Source organism: Arvicanthis niloticus, chromosome 2 (genome assembly GCF_011762505.2).
Source record: "Arvicanthis niloticus isolate mArvNil1 chromosome 2, mArvNil1.pat.X, whole genome shotgun sequence".
NCBI lineage: Eukaryota > Metazoa > Chordata > Mammalia > Rodentia > Muridae > Arvicanthis > Arvicanthis niloticus.
In genome coordinates this window covers 147,274,505-147,297,856 of record NC_047659.1, presented here as the reverse complement: position 1 = coordinate 147,297,856, position 23,352 = coordinate 147,274,505, and the positions used below count along the sequence as shown (strand labels likewise).

The 23,352-nt window shown below is 50.4% G+C and overlaps 1 protein-coding gene across 19 annotated transcripts in view; it reads left to right on the top strand.

The window, feature by feature from the left end:
• Window positions 1-4,554: 4,554 nt before the first annotated feature.
• The window catches only part of Kcnq2 (potassium voltage-gated channel subfamily Q member 2), a 58,520-nt gene continuing 39,722 nt past the window's right edge, over window positions 4,555-23,352 (top strand). For 10 of the 19 annotated variants that reach the window (XM_076930403.1, XM_076930396.1, XM_076930401.1 and 7 more), the window contains exon 1: window positions 4,556-5,011. In XM_076930403.1, the coding sequence (XP_076786518.1) occupies window positions 4,716-5,011 (296 nt within the window). In that variant the 5' untranslated portion in view covers window positions 4,556-4,715. Of the gene's footprint in view, window positions 5,012-23,352 lie in introns of all 19 variants that reach the window. The other 9 variants (XM_076930398.1, XM_076930399.1, XM_076930397.1 and 6 more) reach the window with 3 other exon arrangements.

Sequence of the window (23,352 nt, the reverse complement as noted above, 5' to 3'; positions counted from 1 at the left end):
GAAGATGAACATGTGGTAGGCAAATGAGTCACAGTTTCATACTGACAAGGAACTAGAGTTGGGAGAGAAGGCAACAGAATGAGGATATCTGACTTCAGGACCTTCCTGAACAGAGGCGCAGTGTCCATCAAACCAGGAATAGCTCCCTAGGCTGAGGGCACAGTCCATGCAGTTGTGTGAGAAGCACTGGGGTGCTCTGATTGGCTAGTGTCTGGGATAGAGGTTGAGGTGTTCTGAGAGGGAGTGACAGGCATGATCTCAAAGATGACTGGCCATGAGTTGGAGAGTACTGAGTACAAATGAGCCCTGGTCGTGCAGCATGGATTGCTCCATAGTGGAGCCTGTGTCATGCTCTCATTGAGACAAGAGGGCTCACCTTTTATCTGCAAACCAACAGGGACAATTGACACAGCTTCTTTACGTGTCTGGGGTGTGAGGAAGAGTGGATGGGTGCTAGTTACAAAGCTGTGGTCTAGGAATGAAGAAGACGGAGGGCCTCGAGGACATAAGGCTGTCCCAGAAGAGGGACAGAACTTCTAGAAAGTCAGAACTTTCTAGAAGCTCAGAAAGCTAGCCTTGGGGCCTCTTTGGACAATCCTCAGGGCACCACCATTCCCTGGCTATCGCTATCTCTGTCACCACAGTGGGGACACCTGCCATGAAAGTATTAGTGGCTGGGAAGGACAAGTTCAGTTCCTCAAGTAATTAGTTGGCTTGCCAGGGGCTAGGGCAGCTTGTTGAGAACTCAGGTCCTTCAAAACCAACCAATCAACAAACAAACAAAAAACCCACTTCTATAAATCAAATTCTTATTGACTTTAACCGGTAAGTGTTCCTGTCAGATTAAAAAACAAAAATACAGCACTTTAATATCCTGTCTTTCCCTCACTGCACTGCCTTTTATGATCCAGATCAGCCATCTTTCTTCTTAATAGTGGAAAATTCCTTCAAGGGGGGCCTTTCTGCCTGGGTTGGCACTTCCTGTCATCCAAATTACAGGATTAAAACAACCACAGCTCTGCCCAGCCAGAGTGACTGAGAACCTGTCTCTTCTCATTTCCCCAAATTGAGTCTCTTCCTCGGCTGGCAGTGTTCTCCCTTCTGGTCCTTAGCAGCTGCTCTGTCTTCCTTGGAAGGAGGTCTCTGTTGGAAAAGATCCCCATGTACTGCTGACTGTGATAGTTGACCCTTGGAAAGAGGGTGACCAAACTCCTGGGCATGAATGCTATTATGTAACAGTCAAGCTTGCTCAAACTATAAAGCTGGGCTTCCTAGCAGGGGCTTTGGATTGTGGCAACAGTTTACACATATGCTCTGTGGCATCACTGGAGGGTTCTGACAGTCTAGCCAGCACAGACCATGGAAGCAGCATATAATTTCCACGTTCATTCCCTGTCTGTACTTGACATCTGTGAGACCCAAGTCCCAATCTAAGCTGGAGAGAAAAAGAACGGTAGGTTTCCATCCAGAAAGCATTGGAACTCCTCTGACCTATTTTGCTGTGTGTAGCTCTCCAGAGAGGTGATATGTTGGTGAGACTCCATCATGAGTAGTCATAATAACCATGGCTCATGGACCCTTCACCCCTGCAGGCTCTGACAGTGAGTACAAAGATACAAGTTCAGGAAGACCCAGGCAGAAAATATATGGGCATTGCCTCTTGGATTTTTTGCTTGTTTCTCTTTTAAGATTTATTTTAAGATATATTTACATTTATTAAGATTATTTTTAATGTGTATTGGTGTTTTAATGTGTATTGGTGCCTGCATTTATGTCTGTATGAGGGTTCCAGATCTCCCTGCAACTGGAGTTACAGACAGTTGTGAGCTGCCATGTGGTTTTGGGAATTGAACCCAGGTTCTCTGGAAAAACAGCCAGTGTTCTTAATGGGCGAGCTGTCTCTCCAGCACCTTGATTGCTTGTTTCTTGAGACAGGGTCTTTCTAGCCCTGAACTCTTGATACTCCTCCTATCTTAGCCCCTGAGTATTGGGATTACATGTGTGAGCCACTATGCCTGGCTAAATACATTAATTTAAAAAAAGGTTCTGGGCATGGAACCCATGATCTTACACATTCAAAACAAATACTTTTACCACTCAGCCATGTCCTCAAATTGTTGTTTTGTATAGGAAGGAATATGAACGAAGACTTCAAGGGCAATGGGTATTGGCAAGAACTTTAAACTACTCTTTGACATAAGAGGAGCCAACGTAAGCTTGTATTTTGATGGTCCAACATCTCTGCTTGCCCCAAGTAGCTCAGTAATAGCAGAATAGGAAGTCACTATCTCCTGCTCTAAGGAGCAGGAGAGAGAAACAGGCTGATATCACAGGCGGGCTGTCAAGGAGGTGCTGAAGGGACAGCGCCCGGCTGAAGGATTACTCTACGATGTTGGCTGCTAGTGCCTGCAGCCTGGACCAGAGCTCTCCCCAGCTGGAGCTGGGTTATCATATGCATCTGAATTTTTCCACCACCCGCCTCTGGAATCTTGTTAATGCAGTCTTGGCAAATATGATCTGAGCCTGTAAGCTTTCCTCATCTACTTTTAAATAAAATTACATTCCTGTTGTTTCCTTGACAACCCACTTTCCTGGGTCTTGGGGAAGCCAGCTGAATGATGGTAACTGACCTGCTGACAGTGCATGGCCCACAGGTGTGCAAGACGTGGTATTAAAAAAAATAAATGATTAATGAGCCAGATTCCTTGGAAGACATCTTAAGCAGAGGAAGAAGGGCGTTATAAGCAATGAAGGAGTCACTTTCTAGAACCTTCTGAAATGTGGCAAAGCTGTAGGTACAAACAGCATTGGTAGAGAATAGAGATCTGGGGAACGCAGAGTTCTCTGCGCCAAGCTTACTTCCCTGTGAGCTTTCTCATTGTGTGTAGTGTGTGGTGTGTGTGTGTGTGTGTGGTGTGTGTGTGTGTGGTGTGTGTGTGTGGTGTGTGTGTGGTGTGGTGTGTGTGTGTGTGTGTGTGTGTGGTGTGTGTGTGTGTGGTGTGTGTGTGTGTGGTGTGTGTGTGTGGTGTGTGTGTGGTGTGTGTGTGTGTGGTGTGTGTGTGTGGTGTGTGTGTGGTGTGTGTGTGTGATGTGTGTGTGTGTGGTGTGTGTGTGTGATACTCTGCAGTACCAGAAAGTTTGTGGGCCAAGGGCTCATAACAATTTCAAGGGTGTGTCCACATTCCTGCCCCTAAAAGAGAAGATGAGTAAGTTGTGTCTGCTGATGTTATGGAACTCCAGAGAACCTTGAACCTTGCCTTCCTCTCAGTGCTTCCTCTTGGAACACATCTCCTTCCTAGGGAACCAGAACCTTCTATCCCTCAGGGTTCTGACTAGCCCCCATCCCCAGACAGGATTTCTCTGTGTAGCTCTGGCTGTCCTGGGACTCTCTCTGTAGACTAGGCTGGCCTCGAACTCACAGAGGTCTGCCTGCCTCTGCCTCCCAAGTGCTGGGATTCAAGGTTTGCACCACCACTGTGTGGCTGGGGCTCTGACTATCCCAGGATGATGGATGGAATGATCTAGGCCTTTCCCAGTTGCTGTTTATGTGCTGTAATTACTTATCTAGTTATTTTAAAAATACTATTTTAAGATTTGTTTATTCTTATGTTTATGGGTATGTTTTGCCTGAGTATGAGTACCACATGTTTGCAGTGCCCCAGAAGTCCACAAGAGGTTGTCGCACTCTCTGGTACTGGAGTTAAGTTCTTAATTGTCATGTGGGTACTGGGAACCAAACCCAGGTCTTTTGGAAGAGCAGTAAGTGAGCCATCTCTCCAGCCCGACCAGTTCCTCCTCCTCCTCCTCCTCCTCCTCCTCCTCCTCCTCCTCCTCCTCCTCCTCCTCCTCCTCCTCCTCCTCCTCCTCCTCCTCCTCCTCCTCCTTTTCCAGACACTTAAATGTAAGATGACCCAGAGGTGATGGTAAAGCAAGCAAGGGAATGGGCGGTGCTTTTTCTCAGTTGCACGTCAAGGCCTCTTCTGACTGGGTGGCCAGGCTGGTGCCTCCTCCCTTAACCAGGTCCATTTGGCTCAGTAAGCCTGGAGGTGGGCAAGGATTCTGCTTTAGGTATTGCTCTGGCTACCCCTAGAGAGCCTATGCAAACTTTTCTGTACACCCAGAGGAAGTGCTGGACCTTCCTCATGGCTGGCCCTCTTGATGCTAAGAGCCAAGATCCCGGTGGGCTGAATCTTTCGTGACAATAGCCAGGACTCTCCTCTCCCAAAGGTGTCCACTTGCCGACTCCAGGTCAGCTCTTGCTGACTCCAGGTCAGTTCTGGATCCACTTTGGGATCCCTCAGAGATGTGGAGTTGGGTCATAAGGCTTTCTTGCTTAGCATTGCCCTTCTCAGAGGTGACAGCAGGGCTGGACTCCCCCGTCAAGGATCACCGGGCTAGGAGAGCGGGAAGGGTTGTCCGGCGAGGCAGTACACCTGGACCTGCTCTCCCTGCCTGCCACTACAATGGCGTCGTAGGGGTTAAGGCGGGCGGGGCGGGGCGGCGGGAGGAGCCCTCGCGGAAGCGGGCCAGGCACCGAGGCGCGCGCGGAGCCTGGTGGCCGCAGCGTCCCCGCGCGCGGCCGGGCCAGGTAGGAACGCAGAGCCGCAGCCGTCTCGGCCATGCGGCTGCCGGACCGGAGGCCAGGGCTGGGGCCCGCGCCACCCCCCACGCGCCGCCCCCGCTGAGCCCGCGCCCGATAGGGCGCCGCAGGCACCATGGTGCAGAAGTCGCGCAACGGTGGCGTGTACCCCGGCACCAGCGGGGAAAAGAAGCTCAAGGTGGGCTTCGTGGGGCTGGACCCCGGCGCGCCCGACTCCACTCGCGACGGCGCGCTACTCATCGCGGGCTCCGAGGCCCCCAAGCGCGGCAGCGTTTTGAGCAAGCCGCGGACGGGCGGCGCGGGAGCCGGGAAGCCCCCGAAGCGCAACGCCTTCTACCGCAAGCTGCAGAATTTCCTCTACAACGTGCTAGAGCGGCCCCGCGGCTGGGCGTTCATCTACCACGCCTACGTGTAAGTGGCCCGGGATGTGGTGAGCAGTGGGCCTGCCGAAACCCTGGCCGAGCCGCGGGTTGGTTGCAGGCGCAGCTGCGGTGGACTGAGGGGCCCTGGTGTGCGTGTCCGCGCGCGCTTGGTTCGCATCGTGGGCGTGGGGTTTGGGTCGTGGCACTGCAGTCTTAGGTGAAAGCAGAGGACAGGGATTGGAGAGTGACTTTGGAGATCATTCTGGAGTCAGGGACTGTTTTATTTGGGGGGTGGGGGGAGGTTACGGCCGCCAGGCTGGGTTATACCAGCCCTTCCCCCGCAGGACGGGATGTACTGGCGCCCCAGCCCCCCTCAGCCGAGAGGCCCCTCCCCACGGCCCGCAGCGCGGAACAAAGGGCCGGCTAGGAGGGAGGGCGGCTCAGCTCTAGGTCTGAACTCATTCGCCTCTCTGCATCCCCGTGGGGTCTCTCCGACATCCAAGTAGGGGCAATGAAAAGGACTGGCCTCTTCTCTTCCATCCTCCTAACCCCTTGCTACGTCTCTGAGCTTCCGGGTTGTAGAACTGGGGAGGGGACCTAACATCACTTCAGCCCTGGGCTGAGGGCAGTTGCCTGTACCCATCTCCGGAGGCCCACTCTTCTTGTTCCCTACACTCCAAATAATCCCTTTGCACCCGCTGGTGATCTCTCTACACATTCTGGGCTCTAGATCCCTGAGAGGAGACGACTGTTATCCCTTAGCGCCGATAGCTTTGGGCCTGGAAGGGGTTGGTCCTGTCCCCAAGTCTGGGAGTCCTTCTGGGGCAGAGCCAGCAAGGATCGAACCCTGTTTCATGTACGTGTGTGTGTGTGTGTGTGTGTGTGTGTGTGTGTGTGTGTGTGTTAGCATGCATAACCTCCCAGTGCAAGGACACTGGCTCTCCTATTCCAGTAGAACCAGGGACAGAGGAGGAGCACTAAGACTCGGCCATTTTGTATGAGAAGCATTTGGGGATGGGAATGAGACCCATGTTCAGGAAAAGTCTCTATGGAGGTGCCCACCTGTCCTGGCCTTGGCAGGGTATGTGTCCTATGAGCGCGCTCGAGCGCACACGCCTGTGCTCCTGTGGGTAGTCCTGAAATTCTCCAAGGCAAAGGTTTCACCAGTAAGGCTGTCCAAGGGGAGCAGCCTATAGTGTCAGCCCCCACCCCCACCCCACCCCTCAGGAGAGGTGAATTTGATTTTCCCTTGCCCAAGGTCCTGTGTTTTTCTTTACTCCAAGGAAGAGTGCATGAGTCCCTAATGGTCCTTTTGCTGTAGCCTCCACCTCCTTGCCTATCTTGGGGCCCAAACATTTCTAACATGGCTGGCTGTAGATACCCAGCCAGGTCCTGGCCCGAGGTGATTCCTGGGACACAGACAGAATAGAACCCTGTGTCCACGGGGTTGTGGATGCCCAGGCTGGCAGTCCTTTTTGGGGAGTTGGCAGAGGAGTCTGTAGCGTCTATGGGTCCCTGTGCTATCCCTAAGTCTGACTAGTCAGGCTCTCTGTTTCTGCTGCTTGAATCCTGTTTCCTAAAAGTAGCAGCATATAGGGCTCAATGTGGGAAGCCCTTGCTTTACAGGGTTTGTGCCCCCTCCTTCTACATTACCCACCACAGAGCCACTCCTGCCTCCTGCAGTGTCCCAGACTTGAGGGCTTAGACCATGAAGACATATATACTACTGCAGCCTGCTGCAGGTCCCTTGGCTTCTATACTTTGTGGCTGGGCCTTGCAAGGAGATGTCTTGGGATTGGGGGCAGGAGAGAGAGCATTGAAGAAGAAGAGTCTCTGGTTGCTAACTCAGAGCCAGACCCAAGTGTCTAGTCCCAGAACCCCTTTCGTCAGTAAGGTGGTAACAGCCACTCCTGGCTTCCTGGACTTTGTGAAGACCAACTGATATCTTCCAGGATGCCTATTGATTCCATTGTGAAAGGTGACACATCTCTGATGTCTGATGGCTCATGACCCATGCCCCCAGTTTCCAGGCATGGAATCCTCCATCCTGATCTTTGTCTAATTTAGAAAGTCCAATAGCCTGAGATTCCCGAGCACGTGGCAAACCCTTGTGTGGACTACTGGCCCTGCATGGACTGGGTCCAGCTGTGTGTTAGGCAGTGTTTGGTTTGTTCATTTGTTAGCAAGGATGACACAGCCCCTCCTGAGGCCAGATAGCTAGTGGGGAACAGGTCCAAGGCTCAGTAAAGTGAGTTTCTCATTTTAGCAGTATTAGGTTTTCCTAGGCCACTTTCCCCTTTCCTTTGGCCATCAAAGCCTGGTTTGTGGGATGTCCAGACGTACCAGCCTCTTGGCTAGTCCTGCTGAATCTCTGAAGGTCAGCCACTGCCCAGAGTCAGGAGGTGGCCACTCTTGGTTTGGACCTTGGTAGGCAAGGTCAGACTCACTGGCCACAGGACTCTTCATTTTGCCTTTTACAAAGCAATACCATTATGGACTGCTTGTGAGAGATGTTTTCAGAAATATCTCTACACTTAGCCTGGGGCTCACCCAGACAGAACCATTATGAACTACCCAGTTCCCCCACCCACCCCCTTCCCCCCTGCAAGGTTGAGCCACAGTGAAGACAAGTCTAGGCAGAGGTGGGAGTGTTATGGGAGCCTTAGAGAAGTCATGTTCATCTGATGTGCTCAGGAGAGCTGAGTGGGAGCGCCAAGTAGCTCAGGGACACAGGGAGAGGTTGCTGGATTTTGATGCCCCTCCCACATGCTAGACTTACTGCCAGCTGTCCAGAGCAGCATGATGGGGAGGAAAACGGAGACTGAAGATGTTTCTGTGTAAGCTGAGAGGTGGCTTGCCCTAGAGCTGAGAGTGTGGACAACTTGTTTTTCTAACATAAAGGCCAGTGGGCAGCTAGAAAGGCACGGCATTTGAAAGAACTAAATGGGAAACCAAGTCACGGGATTGTACTTTGGGTTCTAGGCTCACCTATGGCTCAGCTCTTTGGACCGATCACCAAGGCTCCTCTGTCCACAGTGGACAGGTATCCCTGTAGAGGCCTTAGGAGCCCCAGAACCATTGCCATAGGCTGTCCAGCCAGGCGTCACCTCTCATTTCACCTCTCATCCAGGACCACGACCTTGTTCAAGGGCCTTTGGGTGCTTTGGACCCAGATAGGCCTCCTTCCCCAGGAGAATGGTGTCTAGGCTGCTTTGCAGTTTCTTCTCATCCCCTTAACTGCTTTTATCTCTTAGACTGGTAAGAGCTATGGAAGTTGGAGTAGGTGGGTCATTTGAGGAGTAGGTACAGGCCTGGTCCTCATCTGAGGCAGACAGAAGAGGTGGTCACTTGGAGAGGTCTGATCTCTGACTTATGGTATGTGGCAGTGATCAGGAGAATAACCCTGATCACTGGTGGCATGTGCTCAGCTTCTCTCAAGTAACAGGCCTTCCTGTAGCCTCATTGATGAAAATTCAGAGAATCTTATGGAATTTTCCCAAAAGATGGAAATACCTCAGAGAGTTGTGGTTTTCAGGGAAACCTGTGTTTCTCATGGGGCCTGGGTTTGTCCACCTTCCCAAGCCTGTTCAGTTTCTAACCCTCACTGATAACTTAAAGGGCACTGGAGAGATAGAACAATTGCAGTCCCTCTGCCCTGGTTATGTGTAGAGTAAAGCTGTAAGCATCCTTGCGATGGATTAGCAGCTAGGCAGGGAGCATTCTGAGTAGAGTGGCAGAGAAGTCTCATTTTAATGGATACCAGCATGAGTCGGATATGTAAAGCCATCTCTGTGGAGACTTAGAAGGACACACAGCATATCACCAGCCTGGAGAACTTTGACATGGCTGGGAATGGTCCCAGATGCTGGCCTTGATTCTGAAACTACTTGAGTCTGGAGTGCTTCCGAGGAGCCAGGGACAGTGTCTGATAGTACAGCTGGAGCCCAGTGGTGGGGCCTCTAGTGTCTTCCAGTGAGCAAAATACACAGGCTTTTGTACATCCATCCCCGTGATCTTGGCTATTCCAGTGTGCCCTGGGTGAGGTGTTCTGACCCCCTGTTAATGAGAAAACGGGGCTGGTGTGTTCCTCAGCCCCTCCTAGTGTGAACAGTGAGTCCACGCCTCACTGTAAGGATGAATCTAGGGAAGTGGGCAAGTCCCTAGGACTAAGGGCTCTTTGGAGTACTCTGTGGAGGTTACTAACAGCGGTATTTGACCATATGAATCCTGAATTGACACATAAAAGGATGGGGAAGGGATGTGACATGTTCTCTGAACCATCTGTGCATCCCTGCAGTTGGATGGAAGGGTTGGTCCTGGCCCTGATCCTGGTCATAGCCTTTAAAGGCTGAAGTCACATTAGAGGGCCCCATTTTGGAAGGAAAGTGAGCTCTGACCTGGCAGCTGCTGTCCCCTGGTAAGGCAAAGTTGATAAGGAGCAGTGTTTCTTTTGAGGGACCTTGGTGTGTATTCCATTTCTTATTATTACAAATAGTGCGGAGCTGGGTCTTGGTGCCCTTAATCCCAGCACTTGGGAGGCAGAGGCAGGTGGATGTTTATGAGTTCGAGGCCAGCCTGGTCTACAGAGTGAGTTCCAGGACTGTCAGGGCTACACAGAGAAACCCTGTCTCGAAAAAACAAAAATAAAACAAACCAACCAAACAAACAAAAACAAACCAACCCTCCCCAAACCAAATTCTGCTGAATGAAGTAGACTGTCTTGCCATGTAATTACCTATGTGTCTTCCACCCACCAGGTATGCACATTTGTGCTGTTGGGGGTGGGGTTGTCAGGGGACTCTTGTTACCTCTCAGGGGTGAAGGATAGCAGGGTTTAGGACTGAGGGTTCTGGATGGCTCTGCTTCCACTGATCAGCTCCAGAATCTGAATTCCAGTTGTTTCCTTGTTCATAATATGTGAGTGATGTTTCTGGCTGAGTGTGGATTTGAGTCACTAGACACAAAGATTTGTAAGCGCTGATGTTCACTGGCTTGTGCTGCCTGAGGTTTTACAGAGTGAGACCTTATCCAGTGGGGTATGGAAGTCTTGGAACTATGGCTGGCTCAGCTGTAGACAGTGACTCTTAACCTCCCATTCATCAGCCAATCCTTAGACAAAGCCTCAGGATACAGTCTATCTTGATCTTGGCAAGATGATTTAGGCCACTGCTTAACAGGAGACACGGGTTTGGAAGGTTTAGACATGAGTTCTGAGTGTCAGAAGCTTGCCAGTGGGCCAGCCCCAAGAGGACCAGCCATTTTCCTAGAACCACGATTTTGTGTGTTAATTGGCAGTTTAAGATGTCTTCCTCGGTAGAACTGAGTAACATGGGTGATGGCACCCTAAAGGTTGCGCTGAGAGAGGAATGATTTTGGATTGAAAAATATAGTGTGCAGGTTCCACCAGTAAGCCCCTCCGGCTGCAGGGCACTGCCGAGCCAGCCCTGTAGACATCTGGTTTCTACCCAGACCGGGATGAGTTAGTTGGCTTGCCTGAGCCCCCTTCACGGCGAGCACTGTCCTCTGTGTGTGGATGCCTGCCAAGCACGGCCCTTTCCCTTTCATGGCTGGAACTGGGGTTTGCTTTCAGACAACAATTTGCTGACAGCTCCAGGAGCTTCTTCAAACAGCGCCTCACTCACAGTGACGCACCAGGCACCAAGCCGTCATTTGGAGGAGGAACCCAATAGCATCTGTCCAACTGCCTAACAACAGCAGAAGCACTTTATCTGATTTGAGGTGAAATGCGGGGTGGTGGTGGTGGTGGTGGTGTTGAGTCGACCTGTGACTGTCCCCAAAGATCAGTTGGCAGTGACTCATGGTTGCCATGTGCCTGCCTCCCACTGGGGTCTCTGTATGAACTGAACTCCAATTTCTGCTTTTTTGCTGACTTTTTTTTTTAATGGTTCTCAGAACCCCAGGTGTGCCCTATCAGCTGTGTGTGCAGGCGCTGTACTTCATGTCCACGCTTCCAGGGTTAGGTCTTGCGAACAACTGTCCAGTGTGGAGATCTGCTTAGGATTACTGCCTTGGGGACTGAGGGCAACAGGAGTCTTCCTGACATTTGCATGCTCTCTCTCTCTTTTTTTTATTGTAATGTGTGCAGATTTATGTGTACATGTGTATAGAGGGCAAAGGTCAACCCTATGTGCGATCTCTCAGGAGCTATCCATGTTGCTTTTTGAGACAGGGTCTCTCACTTGGATCTTACTAGGTTGTCTCTGCCTCCTCAGCACTGGGATAACAAAAGTGTACATCACACCTGGCTTTTTAAATACAAGTACTGGGGATCAAACTCAGGTCCTCATGCTTGTGTGTCAAGGTCTTTACCAATTAAGCTGTCTCCCAGACTTGTTTTCATTCTCTCATTCATTCCTGGAAGAAATGAGACCTAGTGGGTGAGGGTAAGTGATATTCTAGAGGGACACCCCAAGAAGGATTTGGGCTCTCTAGCTACATAGCAGGCTGCCCCCATCCACTCCTGCTGAGCAGGTGGTCTTAGTCTGGGAATAGAGACCCACCAAGGGGACGCTCTTAGCATGTTCCCTGGTCATCCATCCTTGTCCATCTTCAGTTGTCTGAAGGGAATGGCTGCTGGGGCCATCAGAGCCTCTGTGAAGGAAGTGAGGATTCTGGGATAGTGGCTTCTCTGCATGGAAAAAGGAGGCAGGAAGTGTTCCAGACACACCCTCGGTTGTCTTTGGGCTCTGTTGGGTGTCCAGCTGGAACAGAATTAGGTCTTCCATTTCTTTTCTAATATTGGGAATAATTTTGTGAATGCCCAGCAGGGCTGTTATTCTAGAAAGTTCTAGTGGGGGTTGCTTGAAAACTGCATAGATTCCTTGATGATACCAACAACCGCCACGGTATCACTTGAGGTGGCACCCCCTCAGATCCCTCCTTTCTCCTAAGCTGAGGGGCTGTCCTTGCTCCAGGTTCTCCCTAGTCCCTGGCCCCTTCCATCCAAGAACCACCAGCCTTGACCTGTGCTGGAGACTCTGTAGGGTTGCCGCTACTTTTCTGCTTTGACTTGGAAAGACACTGGGTGGTGAGTATGAGGCAGGGGCCAACTTCTTGATGGGCCCCAGTTTTGGGAAGCAAGATAGAAATGAAACATTTTTGGAAAGTCTGTTCAGAAAGTCTGTTCAGTTGATGGGTAGTGCAGTGAGTGTGGGGCTCTAGCCAGATGTAGTTCCAGTTAGTTTGGATGCTCCATTTATTTTATTTTTTGAAGAGTTTACACATAGATACAGGGTGTCCTGTTCATATCCATTTCTATTCCCTGTTTTTCTCCTCAACTCTCTTCTCTACTTCATATCCTCTCTTTTTATTTTGTCTTTAATATTTTAGATTTATTTTTATTTTATTTTGAGAAAAGGTGTAACCCTGGCTTGCCTACAACTTGATATGTAAATCAGACTGGCCTCAAACTCACAGAAATCTGCCTGCCTGTACCATTCCAGTGGTGGGCACCACCACAATTGGCTACTTTTGTTTTTTATAACCCATTGAATCCAATTAGTATGGCCTTTAACACATGGGTGTGGGGTTACCCACCAGAGCATGGATAACCTACCAGTGCCCACTTTCCAAGACAAGTGACTCACCATCCTCAGCAGCTCTTAACTGTTGGTAGGTCCTCAGCTGTGGGTGGGAACTTGGGGGTTCATGTGTGTGACAACTATGTCATGTCCGGGGGACATTTCATAGCCGTCCTCTCCGTCACCCAACCTTGATGTTCCTTGAGCATTGGTGTGTATGTCCATGCATGCATGTGTGTGTGTGTGTTTGTGTGTGTGTGTGTGTGTGTGTGTGTGTGCGTGTGTGCGCGCGTGTATGTGTGTGTGTCTGTGTAATTTTTAGGACAGCCTTCCTTCCAGAGTGGGTAAACTTCACACTAAACACACATACAGAAGATATGCCAGAGGAACAAACTGGAGATATATGAGGTGATTTGCCATGCAGTGGTTCCCTAGGCTGGCCTTCTCTCTAGTCAGCTGTGTCTCCTGGCTTCTCTCCCCTTGAGCTGTTATTTATGCACATTCCCAGGGTGCATTGTAGGCCGCCATGAAATCTATAATGACCGTATACTCGTCACCCACACCTTGCCAGTTCTGATGTTTTCCTGTGCTAGGTATGGTGGAGGTGCCCAGGCCCCACATTCAGGCCCACTTCTGGGAGCCTGTCCTATGGGGTGAGAAAGGCTCCCTGCTGATGGAAATGAAGGGCATATCTGAGATCTCACCACTGCTAGCATTGCTGCTGTGAGGTTCCCAGATTTCTTAACACAGACCTCTGAGCTGTAGAAGATATTGCAAGAGGCTTTTTGACTACTGTGAAATGTTCTCATCCAGAACACTATTTCTCCTCAGGCTGTATACACAGATATCTATGCTTGCTGTCCCTTACACTTGTAGAAAGCCTCTGGTAAGAGAAAACACGTAGAGCAAGGGTCTGGGACCATGCCTGTCACCCCTCCTATTCAGGTGGCCAGCACAAAAGAAGGCCTGCTGCTCTTGGAGAGGAGGTAGGAGTCTCTATTCCTGGACTTGGACAAAAGGCGAGTTCGGCTCTGTGGTGCTGACCATGGTCCTGGACTCAGGTGCACAGCAGTATTTCCCTGTGAGCCAAAAGCTTCATGGTGATTGCTGCTCCCACCTCACAAGATGAGGCTCGGGTTACCGTTGTTAGCCTTGGAAGAGGTGAGAGCTTCAGGAGTTACTTCTAGAGGGTTCTAGGGATTATGGGACAAAGACACAGGTAGGTTTCCTTCTTCCTGGGTCAGCATGAAAAAAAAAAAAACAAACCTTCTCCATAATGGTGCTCCATGACATCTTGCTAAATTACCCAAGTGCTGAATTCTGGTCTGCAGAAGGAAATTGCGTGGGCAGACAGCTCTGCAGGCTCTGGTATGACCAGCTTGCTTTGTCTCTTACAGAAGCACTTGGTTATGGATAGTATTTCTTTTTATTATATGCCCAATGCAGGAAACTGGGAAATACTGGAAAACAAGAGGTGTGTTTGTACCTCCTGTCGATGTCCAGATTTCTATCTTTTGTCTGGTTTTTCTCCTGTGTTCATGGCACACCGGGATTTCCTTATGGATCAGCTGTTCTGTGGTGTGTCTTCTCCTATGGGCCATCTCTATTCCATCTAGTTCACTTGGGAACACTCAGTTTAGGCTTGTGCCTGAGTCAGTACCCTGTATGCCTGTATGTCTACACATACCTTTGTTCACAGGTATGTCCTGTTCAAGTGGGCCATTTCTGCAGGATGTGCTTCTGATTGTGGCCCTGTCCCTTGTCATGCTCATCCGGATCATTAGGAAAGATGGTGAGGAGTAAGGGTGGCCCAGGAGAGGCCCATATCAGGAAAAGGTCTGGTTTGAGGGGTGAGCTCTCCATCTCTGGAGCTGTGCACGGCTGGGAGAGAGTGTTTAGTAATAATCAGGAATCAGTGCTGTGAGCTTTGGAGCCAGCCCAGGAGCACAGCTTGGGCAGGAGGCAAGCGCATGCCTGTCCATCAAATGTGGGATAGTGGGTGGGGAGGCCTGTGAGCTACTCTGTCAGGAGAGCCATTGTTGGGGATACCCTGAGCACCTTATGGGCCTCCTGAGCCATGAAAGAAAATGGAAATTCACACTCAGGAGGGTAGAAGTTCCAGCTAGGGGCAAGTGTTTCTTTTACTAGGGCTCCTATATGTTACTAAATAGCCTTCAAAGCTACAAGGTGGGGCCTGTAGGGGAGGAGCTCAGGTTAAGTCCAGGTTAAGTGTTAGGGGTTGTGTGTCAGGTAATAGCAGAGGAGAGGAGAGACTGGGAACGGGAGGGAAGGGACTGGTGCCGACCATGAACAGCGTCATCTCAATGGTGGAAGAGGGCGTGTCCCGGAAAGGATGATACCCAGCCCACAGCTGTTGAGGTCTTTTCATGAGCTGGAAACACTGTATCTATTCTCAAGCCTTTCCAGAGAGACTGGGTTGGTCTTGCCCCAGAGACGCCAGGAGAACACCCTTCATCTTTATCTCCATTTTCTCAGGATGGCCCCATGGACCAGTGCTCATGGGCTGGAGAGTCTCTGGGTACAGTGTATGCAGGCTGTCTTGCAAAGAGACCCCAAGGCATAGAGGAAGCATTGCTTACAGGATGGATGTAATGACTCTGGAGAAATAGTTTACTCTGTCCAGGAGGTGATTGCCTGTTGTCTTTTAAAATTGTGATGAAATTCTCCCAGCATAACCCTAGTCATTTGGAGTAAGTAAATTAGTGGTAGTTTTTGCAAGTACCCCATGGCCACCAGTGCCCTGTAGCATCAATGACACCTGTCTCTATGGGTAGTTCCCCACAGGGCCCCTTTCCAGGTTCTGGTGCTCACTGATATCTTTCTGTCTATGATAGGTTTGTTCTTGATATTCCCTCCAAAGGGATCATGGTGTTCCCATGTTCAAAGTTTTTCTCTGTGTATGGTTCCTCTGGGTGCCCAAGCCATAGGGTGGTGGAGCCTTCTTTCTGTGGGTTTCTGGGGTCCAGTTTGTCTGTCCTCCTGTCTGCTGATGAAAATGTGGGTTATCTCTATTATTAGGCTCTGCAGTCCCAGCTGCCACAGCCCCAACTGCCACAAGGTGGGTGCTAATTTCTGTGATGCACACATAATTTTTGTGGAGACACAGCCTTGTCTGTGGTCAGCTGTATGCCAGGCTTAGGGTAACCAGGCTCTTGGGGCAGTTCCTAACACATCTGTTTTCAGACTTACACATGGCTCACCGTACTGATTCCCTTTTGTCCTGGCTTTCTCAGTCATCCTGTGAACATCACAAAGAACCCCCAAGTGGTGCTAGAACTGACATGAGCAAGCAGTCTGGAGCTGAGTCCAGTTTGGTCATGTCAGGATCCCACCAGTCAGGACATGCGGCCTATGTACAGGTGTGTGCCTCCTGAGCATTGGAGAGGGCAGAGCAGATGAGACTGTGTCCTCAGTGAGAGTGAGCCTGCCTGAGGAAGGAGAGTCTGAAGAAGAGATGGCCTTGGGTTGTGTGAGGAGAAGGAAACTTTACTACCAGGTGTCAAAAGAAGTCATGCTAAAGCCCCGAGGAATGGGAGTCTCATGGTGAGGCTGAGAAAAAGTAGAAAAGAAGCAAGAAAAACAGGTACGCCAGGTATGGCCAGGCCTTTAGGGCACCAGGCCCAGCATAGAGCTTTGAGCAGGGCTGATGTAAGCTGACTGCTGTTCTCACCACAGCTCTCTGGCTGCTCCTGGGGTTGAGATGGGACAGGTTTCTTATGGTGTCAGTGGGATGCACAATTGGCTGGAATGGGACATGCTGAAGAAGGGAAGGGCAGAGATAAGCTTCTGGGAGTTAGCAAAGGATGCCAGGCTGGGGGCTCTGAGCCTGCAATATGGCTGCCTTCTTAGAAGATTCAACAGGCAGAGATGTAGTGTAGGCCTGGCGTGGCCTGGGACAGTCCTACCTGATGCAGACTGTGCGCTGTCCAGCACCCACGATGACTAATGGGAGTAAATTAACCTCATGGAACTTCAGTCTCCAGGGAGCGTATGTAGGAGGTGCCAGATCATGAGGTGGTGCCTGGGAAGGGTTCTCCCTGTGCTGAGCTGGCGGATTCCTGCCCAGCTGAGCCCTCCACCACCTCAGCTTAGTCACCTGTGCCTGTCGCAGACACCTATACTTTCTGGGGAAGCCTCATGGTCTCTATAGCAGCTATTAAGGCTGGGGGTCCCCGTGAATCTTGGGTTTCTAATGGAGTGAATTGTGTGGAGATAGGTCAGGGAGAGTAGAAGCTCCAGACCGCAAGGGCACCCTCCATCCTTGAGATAACCTTCGTTGGCCATCCTGTGACCAATAGTCGGTGTGGGTGAGAGGTTCCTTGAGAATACCTCCTGACTGTGGTGTGTGGAGATGGAGACAAGATGGGAGATAGCTGAGGCCATCTGGGGAGGCCTCAAATGCTGAATCAGCACCCAAGCCTCCAAGGTCTTGGGGCTTCCTGAGCTATGGTCTGTCAGGGTCTGAGGCATTTTCTGAGCATCTGTTGTGTACTGGGGCTTGTCTATCTCCCCTGGGACACTTTCTCTCACATCCCCAGAGCCTTATAGGTGGTACTAGGTTGAATAGAGAGGCTCCAGTGTGACAGACAAGCCAACACTGCCCCCAGGGTGAGGGGACTCACTCCAGCTGAAAGGTCCTTAGATGTCATGTGACTTCTGTTCTGTCTGTGCCCAGGGGATGTATAACCTTGTGTGATTTTTTTTTTTTTTTATTAGAAGCAGCCATCAGCAGCCCAGCTCTGCTTCACTCCTGACATTGGAGGAGGCAGTAGGTTCTGGCAGCAGAGCAGTTTATTAGGGGGAGAAATTAGATTCCAGGTTACAGCGCTGGCTGTGTCTAATGGACGAGGCGGCAGTAGGTCCTTGGGGAGCCATGTGTGATCTTAACCAGAGGGGATGTGTATGTCCTTGCTGTAGGTCCGATCTTCAGGCCTTACTGTACTCCAGGCCCTAAGCTGGAACGGCCCAACATTATAGGGATGGGAATTATTCTGCTTGGGCAGATTTCTTCGGGGGATCCCGTGTGGACATACAATATCCTCCTGTGGACAGGTTTCCCATACAGGTGGTTTTGCCTGCTCTAGCTGGATCCTGTGTGGGTCATGCAAGTGACCCAGAGCCCCACTTTTTCCATTTGTAAGTGGTGGCAGGAGCAGTTGCCTGCCTTTAGGGTCACAACACCCCTGACATGAAGTAGGTAAGTAGAGACTTTCAGCCTGTGGAACCAGATTCCAGTAGTCTAAGAGTTGTGAGGAGGGCTGGGTCTGTGGTTACCTAGCTTTTTTTACTCTTATGATGTTAGAATTTTTGTTGTTGCTGTTGTTGTTACTAAATATGCATTGGGATGGTGAACCCTGGCTTGCTCAAGTCAGCCTTTGGGTCAGGAGCCAGGCTGGGGTGTGTTCCCAGGGTCTGACAGGGAGACAGCTGGTGTGTGAAGCAGGATTGGAAGGGGATGGCAGTGCCTTTGTTTTGTTTTGTTTTTCCAGAAGAGAAAGACTCCCTGTTGTAAGATTGAGGGAGCAGGAGGAAGAAAAAGGCAGAAGGAAAGGAGTATATCCCTGTTGTGGCAGCCTTCCCGGCATGCAGGGACCCATGCATGGGGCACCTGCACACTCTAACCTGTGCCCTTTACATCTCAACGTATGCTGGCACCAGATGATCATTATGAGGTGCTTCTGGGCCTGACTAAGGGCCCTCTGACCCTGCATCCTTGCCCCCAACCTTTGCTCCCTGCATGTCTCCTTTTCTTGTACTCAGGCCCTGGTTCAAGTGATCTTCCTCTGCCCAGAGCTGAGAGTTCCCTCCCATGAAGTCACTCTTGCAGCTAGATGAAGGCAGTGTGGCTCTAAATCTCCCGGTGGCTTCTTGTGATTTGGACCTGGATGTGCTTCTAGATACAAAACAGTTCCATGCAAGTGCTATCTCTAAGAGACTCTCCCCATGCTAGGGTGGGTTGCCAAGGACTGTCTGAGGTCCCTGCCTTGCTCCTCTCTGGCTCTTGGAATCTGGGGCTGGGGACCAGCTGCTTGTGATGCTGGTCTCCTTGGCAACTGCTGCCAGGGAAGCCTCCTGAAGTTGAATCTATTATCATAATTAGCCCTGAAACCCCTCGTTGTAATTCTGGGCTGCAGAAAAACCAGCCATATTCTTGCTGCAGGCCTCTTGTCCTTTCTGAGCCTACAGGCTTAGCAACGGCCGGGATGGAGACTGTGAGAAAGGCCTCTTCTCATCCAAGACTCCAAGGCTTGGTTTGTAGGTACTATAGGGAGATGTGGCCAAGCCCTAGAGCTGAGGATATCTCATGGCCTGAGGCTCCTAAAACTGCTTCTCCTATGTTCCCCCAGTTCTATCTGGTTAAGAAAAAAATGCTGAATTCCAAGTCTGAATATTTTGTTACGAGGGCAATTCCTCTGATGGGCAGGCCTGTCATCAGTGGAGGTTCCAGGTCCCTCTGAACACTGGTGGCCATGCTGGATGAAAATTCCCAGGATTTCCATTCTCCCACAGAAGGGAAGAAGGTGATTCTTGACTCTCCATTGCAATTGCCACGAGTGTCAAGAAACACAGCACACAGCATGACAGGACAGGAGGTGAGGGGGTGGGGATTCCTAGAACGGGCTCTGCCTGTGGCTGAGTGACCACTAACACATGATGGCTCAGCCTAGAGGAGGCTGGCTCTGAGTAGGGGGCAGATCTGAGGGTGACCTCCTGTTCTACTGGTGTTATCTGTCACTTATACTGGGGCTCGAGGCTGTGAGCCTGTGAAATGCCCACATCATGGAGGCTAGATGCCAGGGAAGCATGCCGTACACCTCCTGAGGATACATGGTAGGAAGAGTCCTGCCAGACTTTTAAAGCCTCAAAGGCCCCTCCTCATCGCTAAAGTGGACGTGAGTGTGGGATGTTCTGGACAGGACCGTCACCAGTCACTGAGGCACTTACAGATGGTCAGACTGCTGTTTTGGGCCTGGAGGTGTGGCTAGCCTAGGTCCCCTCTCCTTGGAGGCCTCCTGCCTGGGGAGGAGCCTGGTCACACAGCCTGAGCTCCTTCCTGTCTCTGAGTTTCCAGGAGCAGCGTGGGCGCTACTCTTCCTGCGTGTCCCTTGCAGCCTCCCCTGCACCAGCCTTCCTGGAGGGGGCCATCTGCTCTGTCTGTTCTGAAAACTTAAAAAACAAACCGTGGAGCGGAGGAGCCGTGGCGGCACTTTCTGGAAGCTGCCGGAGTGGCAGGGCTCCAAAGTGGCTTTCCTCTGTACAATAGATGACACACAACCTGCTGGCTACATGAGAGTGTTCTGGGGAACAAGGTTCCTATTCCCTCAAGATTAGTCACTGGTTTTGTATATCCAGGTAATCACGACCTCATTCAAAAATGCCTCCAAGATGCTTTGAGATGCTTGGTCAAAGACCCTTAGGAATAAAGCTGAGAGGGCCTGGTCAATTGGTACCTTGGCCCTCAGTTGTTTTTAATTAAATTTATTTATTTATTTGGTGTGTGTGTGTGTGCGTGTGCACGCGTGTGTTTTCAGGCAAGCATGCACATATGTGTCAAGTTGATTTCTCCTTTCATCGTGGATCTCGGGAATTGAACTCAGGCATCGGGTTTGGTGGCAAACTCCTTTTCTTGCTGAGCTATCTCACTGGCTCAGCTCCAGTGTTTTTAACATAAAGGATACATTGTAGCATGGAATGCTGTATTTTCTACACTAACTGTGGATACTTTATTTTCGAGGTCTATCCTTGTAGTTCTATCCCTGACTCTGAATTCTACTTTGCCCAGGCTCAGCACATGCTCACCCTGACCAAACCTTTCCTCTGTTAAAGCAAACAAAAACAAAAACCACCTTCCTTGCTTCTTTCCTAGCCGAGCCTGCTCCTCCTGACTCAGCAGGTTCTAGGCCCTGGAAACCCTTTTTGGGGAAGCCTCCTCTGGGCTCCTACCTTGTCTTGTGGCTTAAGCCGACACTGGCATATTTTCTGCTACAGGAGCCTTTAGTGTTTCTCATGATTTTATCACTAGTCCAGGGTCCTTATCAGAGCATAGGAATCCCCCACTCTCCTTTCCGCTCCTTCCTCACTGAGAAAGTTGGGAGAAGATACCCCAAGCAGTCAGAATCAGTGCTAGAAGGCAAACAAGATGTCTGTACTTTCTTTCTTCTCTCTCCTGCTTTTTTTTTTCAGTTAATTGAATAAATTGACTAACGAGCAAAGGAAATTAATTGCAGTTTTGAAATGTGACCATGGCTTTGTGCTGTTCTGATTGTGCCAGCAGCCTGTCACTGCCGACACTGCCTCTGTTTAGGAGCTCAGAAGCTTGAGACTCTGGTGTCGGATGTTCTCAGGAGCCACAGACCTGGGAACTATGCCCAGGAAGATTGTTGGGTCTGTGTAACTCTCAGGGCCAGTGATGTTGGAGGTTTAGCTGAGGCTGACGCTGAGAATCCTGGTGACAGATGCTTTCTGATGCTGCTGGCTATCTGTTGCTGTGGACTGATTCAAGCTGGAACATGCAGTGAGGGAGCCTGGAGCATCCTTGGCTCTTGTTAGGGAGAAATGGTCTTGACTTCTGACTGGTGATTTGAGTGACAGGGTATGCTGTCTCTCACACCAGCTGGTCCTCTCTTTGCCTCTTGGAATTTCCTTTCAATCTTTGAACTCCATACTTTGTGTATCTCTCTTGACCCAGTCTCAGAAAGACACAGGGAATTAGGCCCTCACCATCCTCCTGGGCTGGATATACTGCTGGCATATTGTACAGACCCTGGCATGGCATATTCACTGGCCTATATGGGCCTTCCTGGTACCTGTTATTTTGAGAGTAGAGAAGCTAGGTCCTAGGTGGGTGTTTGTGAGGTCAGTGTTGGGTAATGGAGACATTTTCTTTCTTTCTTCTTTTTTAAAAATTACTTCACATCCTGGTTGCAGCTTCTCCTCCCTCCCCTCCTCCCAGTCTTTTCCTATCACTTCCCCATCTTCCCATCCACTCCTCCTCCCTTTCTCCTCAGAAAAGAGGAGGCCTCCCGTGGATATCAACCCACCTTGGTATATCAATCTGTAGTAAGACCAGGAACGTTTTTTATTGAGGCTAGAGAAGGCAGCCCAGTTAGGGAAAAGGGATCCAAAGGCAAGCAACAGAGTCAGAGACAGCTCCTGCTCCTGCTGTTAGGAGTCCCACATGAAGACATGACAGTTACATACATGCAGAGGGCCTAGGTCCATCCCATGCATGCTCTCTGGTCGGTAGTTCAGTCTCTGTGAATCACTATGGGCCCAGTTGACTCTTGTCAGTTGTTTTCTTGTGGTTTCCTGGATCCTTCTGGCTCCTTCAATCCTTCCTCCCCCACTTCCACAGGATTCCCCAAGCTCTGCTTAATGTTTGTCTGTGGGTTTTTGTATCTGTTTCCATCAGTTGCTGGATAAAGCCTCTCTGATGACAGTTACACTAGGCTCCTGTCTGCGAGTATAGCACAATCACGTTAATAGAATCAGGGGTGAGCTCTCTCTTATGACAGGGGTCTAAAGCTGGATCAGTCACTGGTTTGCCATTCCCTAAATTTCTGTTCCCTCTTTACCCCAGCATATCCTGTAGGCAGAACAGATTGTGGCTGGAGAGTTGGTGTCTCAATCCCTCCATTGGAAGTCTTGCCTGGTGATAAGAGTGGTTGTTTCAGGTTCCATATCCCCTTTTGCTAGGAGTCTTAGCTAGGGTCACCCTCATAGATTCCGGGGAGTTTCTAGCACATCTCAGAGATGCACCCCCACCCCCAAACTCCAGTTTTCTGATGCAAACATTTTCTGATAGCACCTGGCCCTATATCTCTACCTATGACGGTTCTAGAGCATCATCAGGGCATTCCCCTTTGACCACTAAGTTAGCTGGGATTCCCAGATATCTGGCTGAATCCCCTTGTTCCTCCTTACCCATGAAAGTCAGTTGTATGTACCGGTGTGACTGTGTTAGTATTCCCCACTGGCCAAGCACAGGCCTTGGTAATGCTGTGTTTTCAGATGTGATGGATACTTCAGTCAGCAACCATAGCACAGGTAACTGTCTACAGTGCTTGGGTACTTGAGATCACGGAGGGTGGAGATGGGATTGCAGGGCCCTCTGTGGTGACAGAAGCCTGCTGAGTAAGACCTGCAGCAGGTCCAGTGGGCTCAGGTGGCCAGGTGGCCACCTGCTGATAGCACAGGATGGACATAATCACTGGTATGTACCAGACTCCAGCAGTAAACTGCTTGGACTGCTGTTACCTTCCTGATGGGCCAGTTCTACTTTGGGAATGTGGAACCTGGACCTTGAGAGTCTAAGACTGCCAGACTGGTGACCCTGGGCTTGTCACCCAGACAGCTGGCCACTGAACCTGCTGACCCTGTGCTGTTTCCTCTCAGGATGTGGAGCTCAGTTTTGGGGGTTCAGGGTTCTTCTGCCTCTACCTCCTGAGTGCTAGGATAATTAGTATGCATTACCATGCCTGGATTATTCTCTGCTGGCTGCTAAACCCAGGAAATTATGTACTCTAGGCATGTATTCTGCCAACTGAACAGGATCTGTAGCTCCTTATTCTGCTGCTTATGCCTCATTTATTGTGGCTTGTCTGAAAGGGAGGGGCAGGGACCAGGTAGAAAGACATAGCACCGTTATGGTGAGTGGTGAGCTCAGAGCAAGACCTACCCTGACTCCCAGCCACTCAGCCTAGAAAAGTCAAGAAGTCTCGAATATGCAGTAGCAGAATCTAAATCCATCATCTTCAGCAATGGGCAGGCCCAGAGGTGTGGCCACAGCTGGATGTGAGTACTCTGCTGGCATCAGCTTTTACCCATG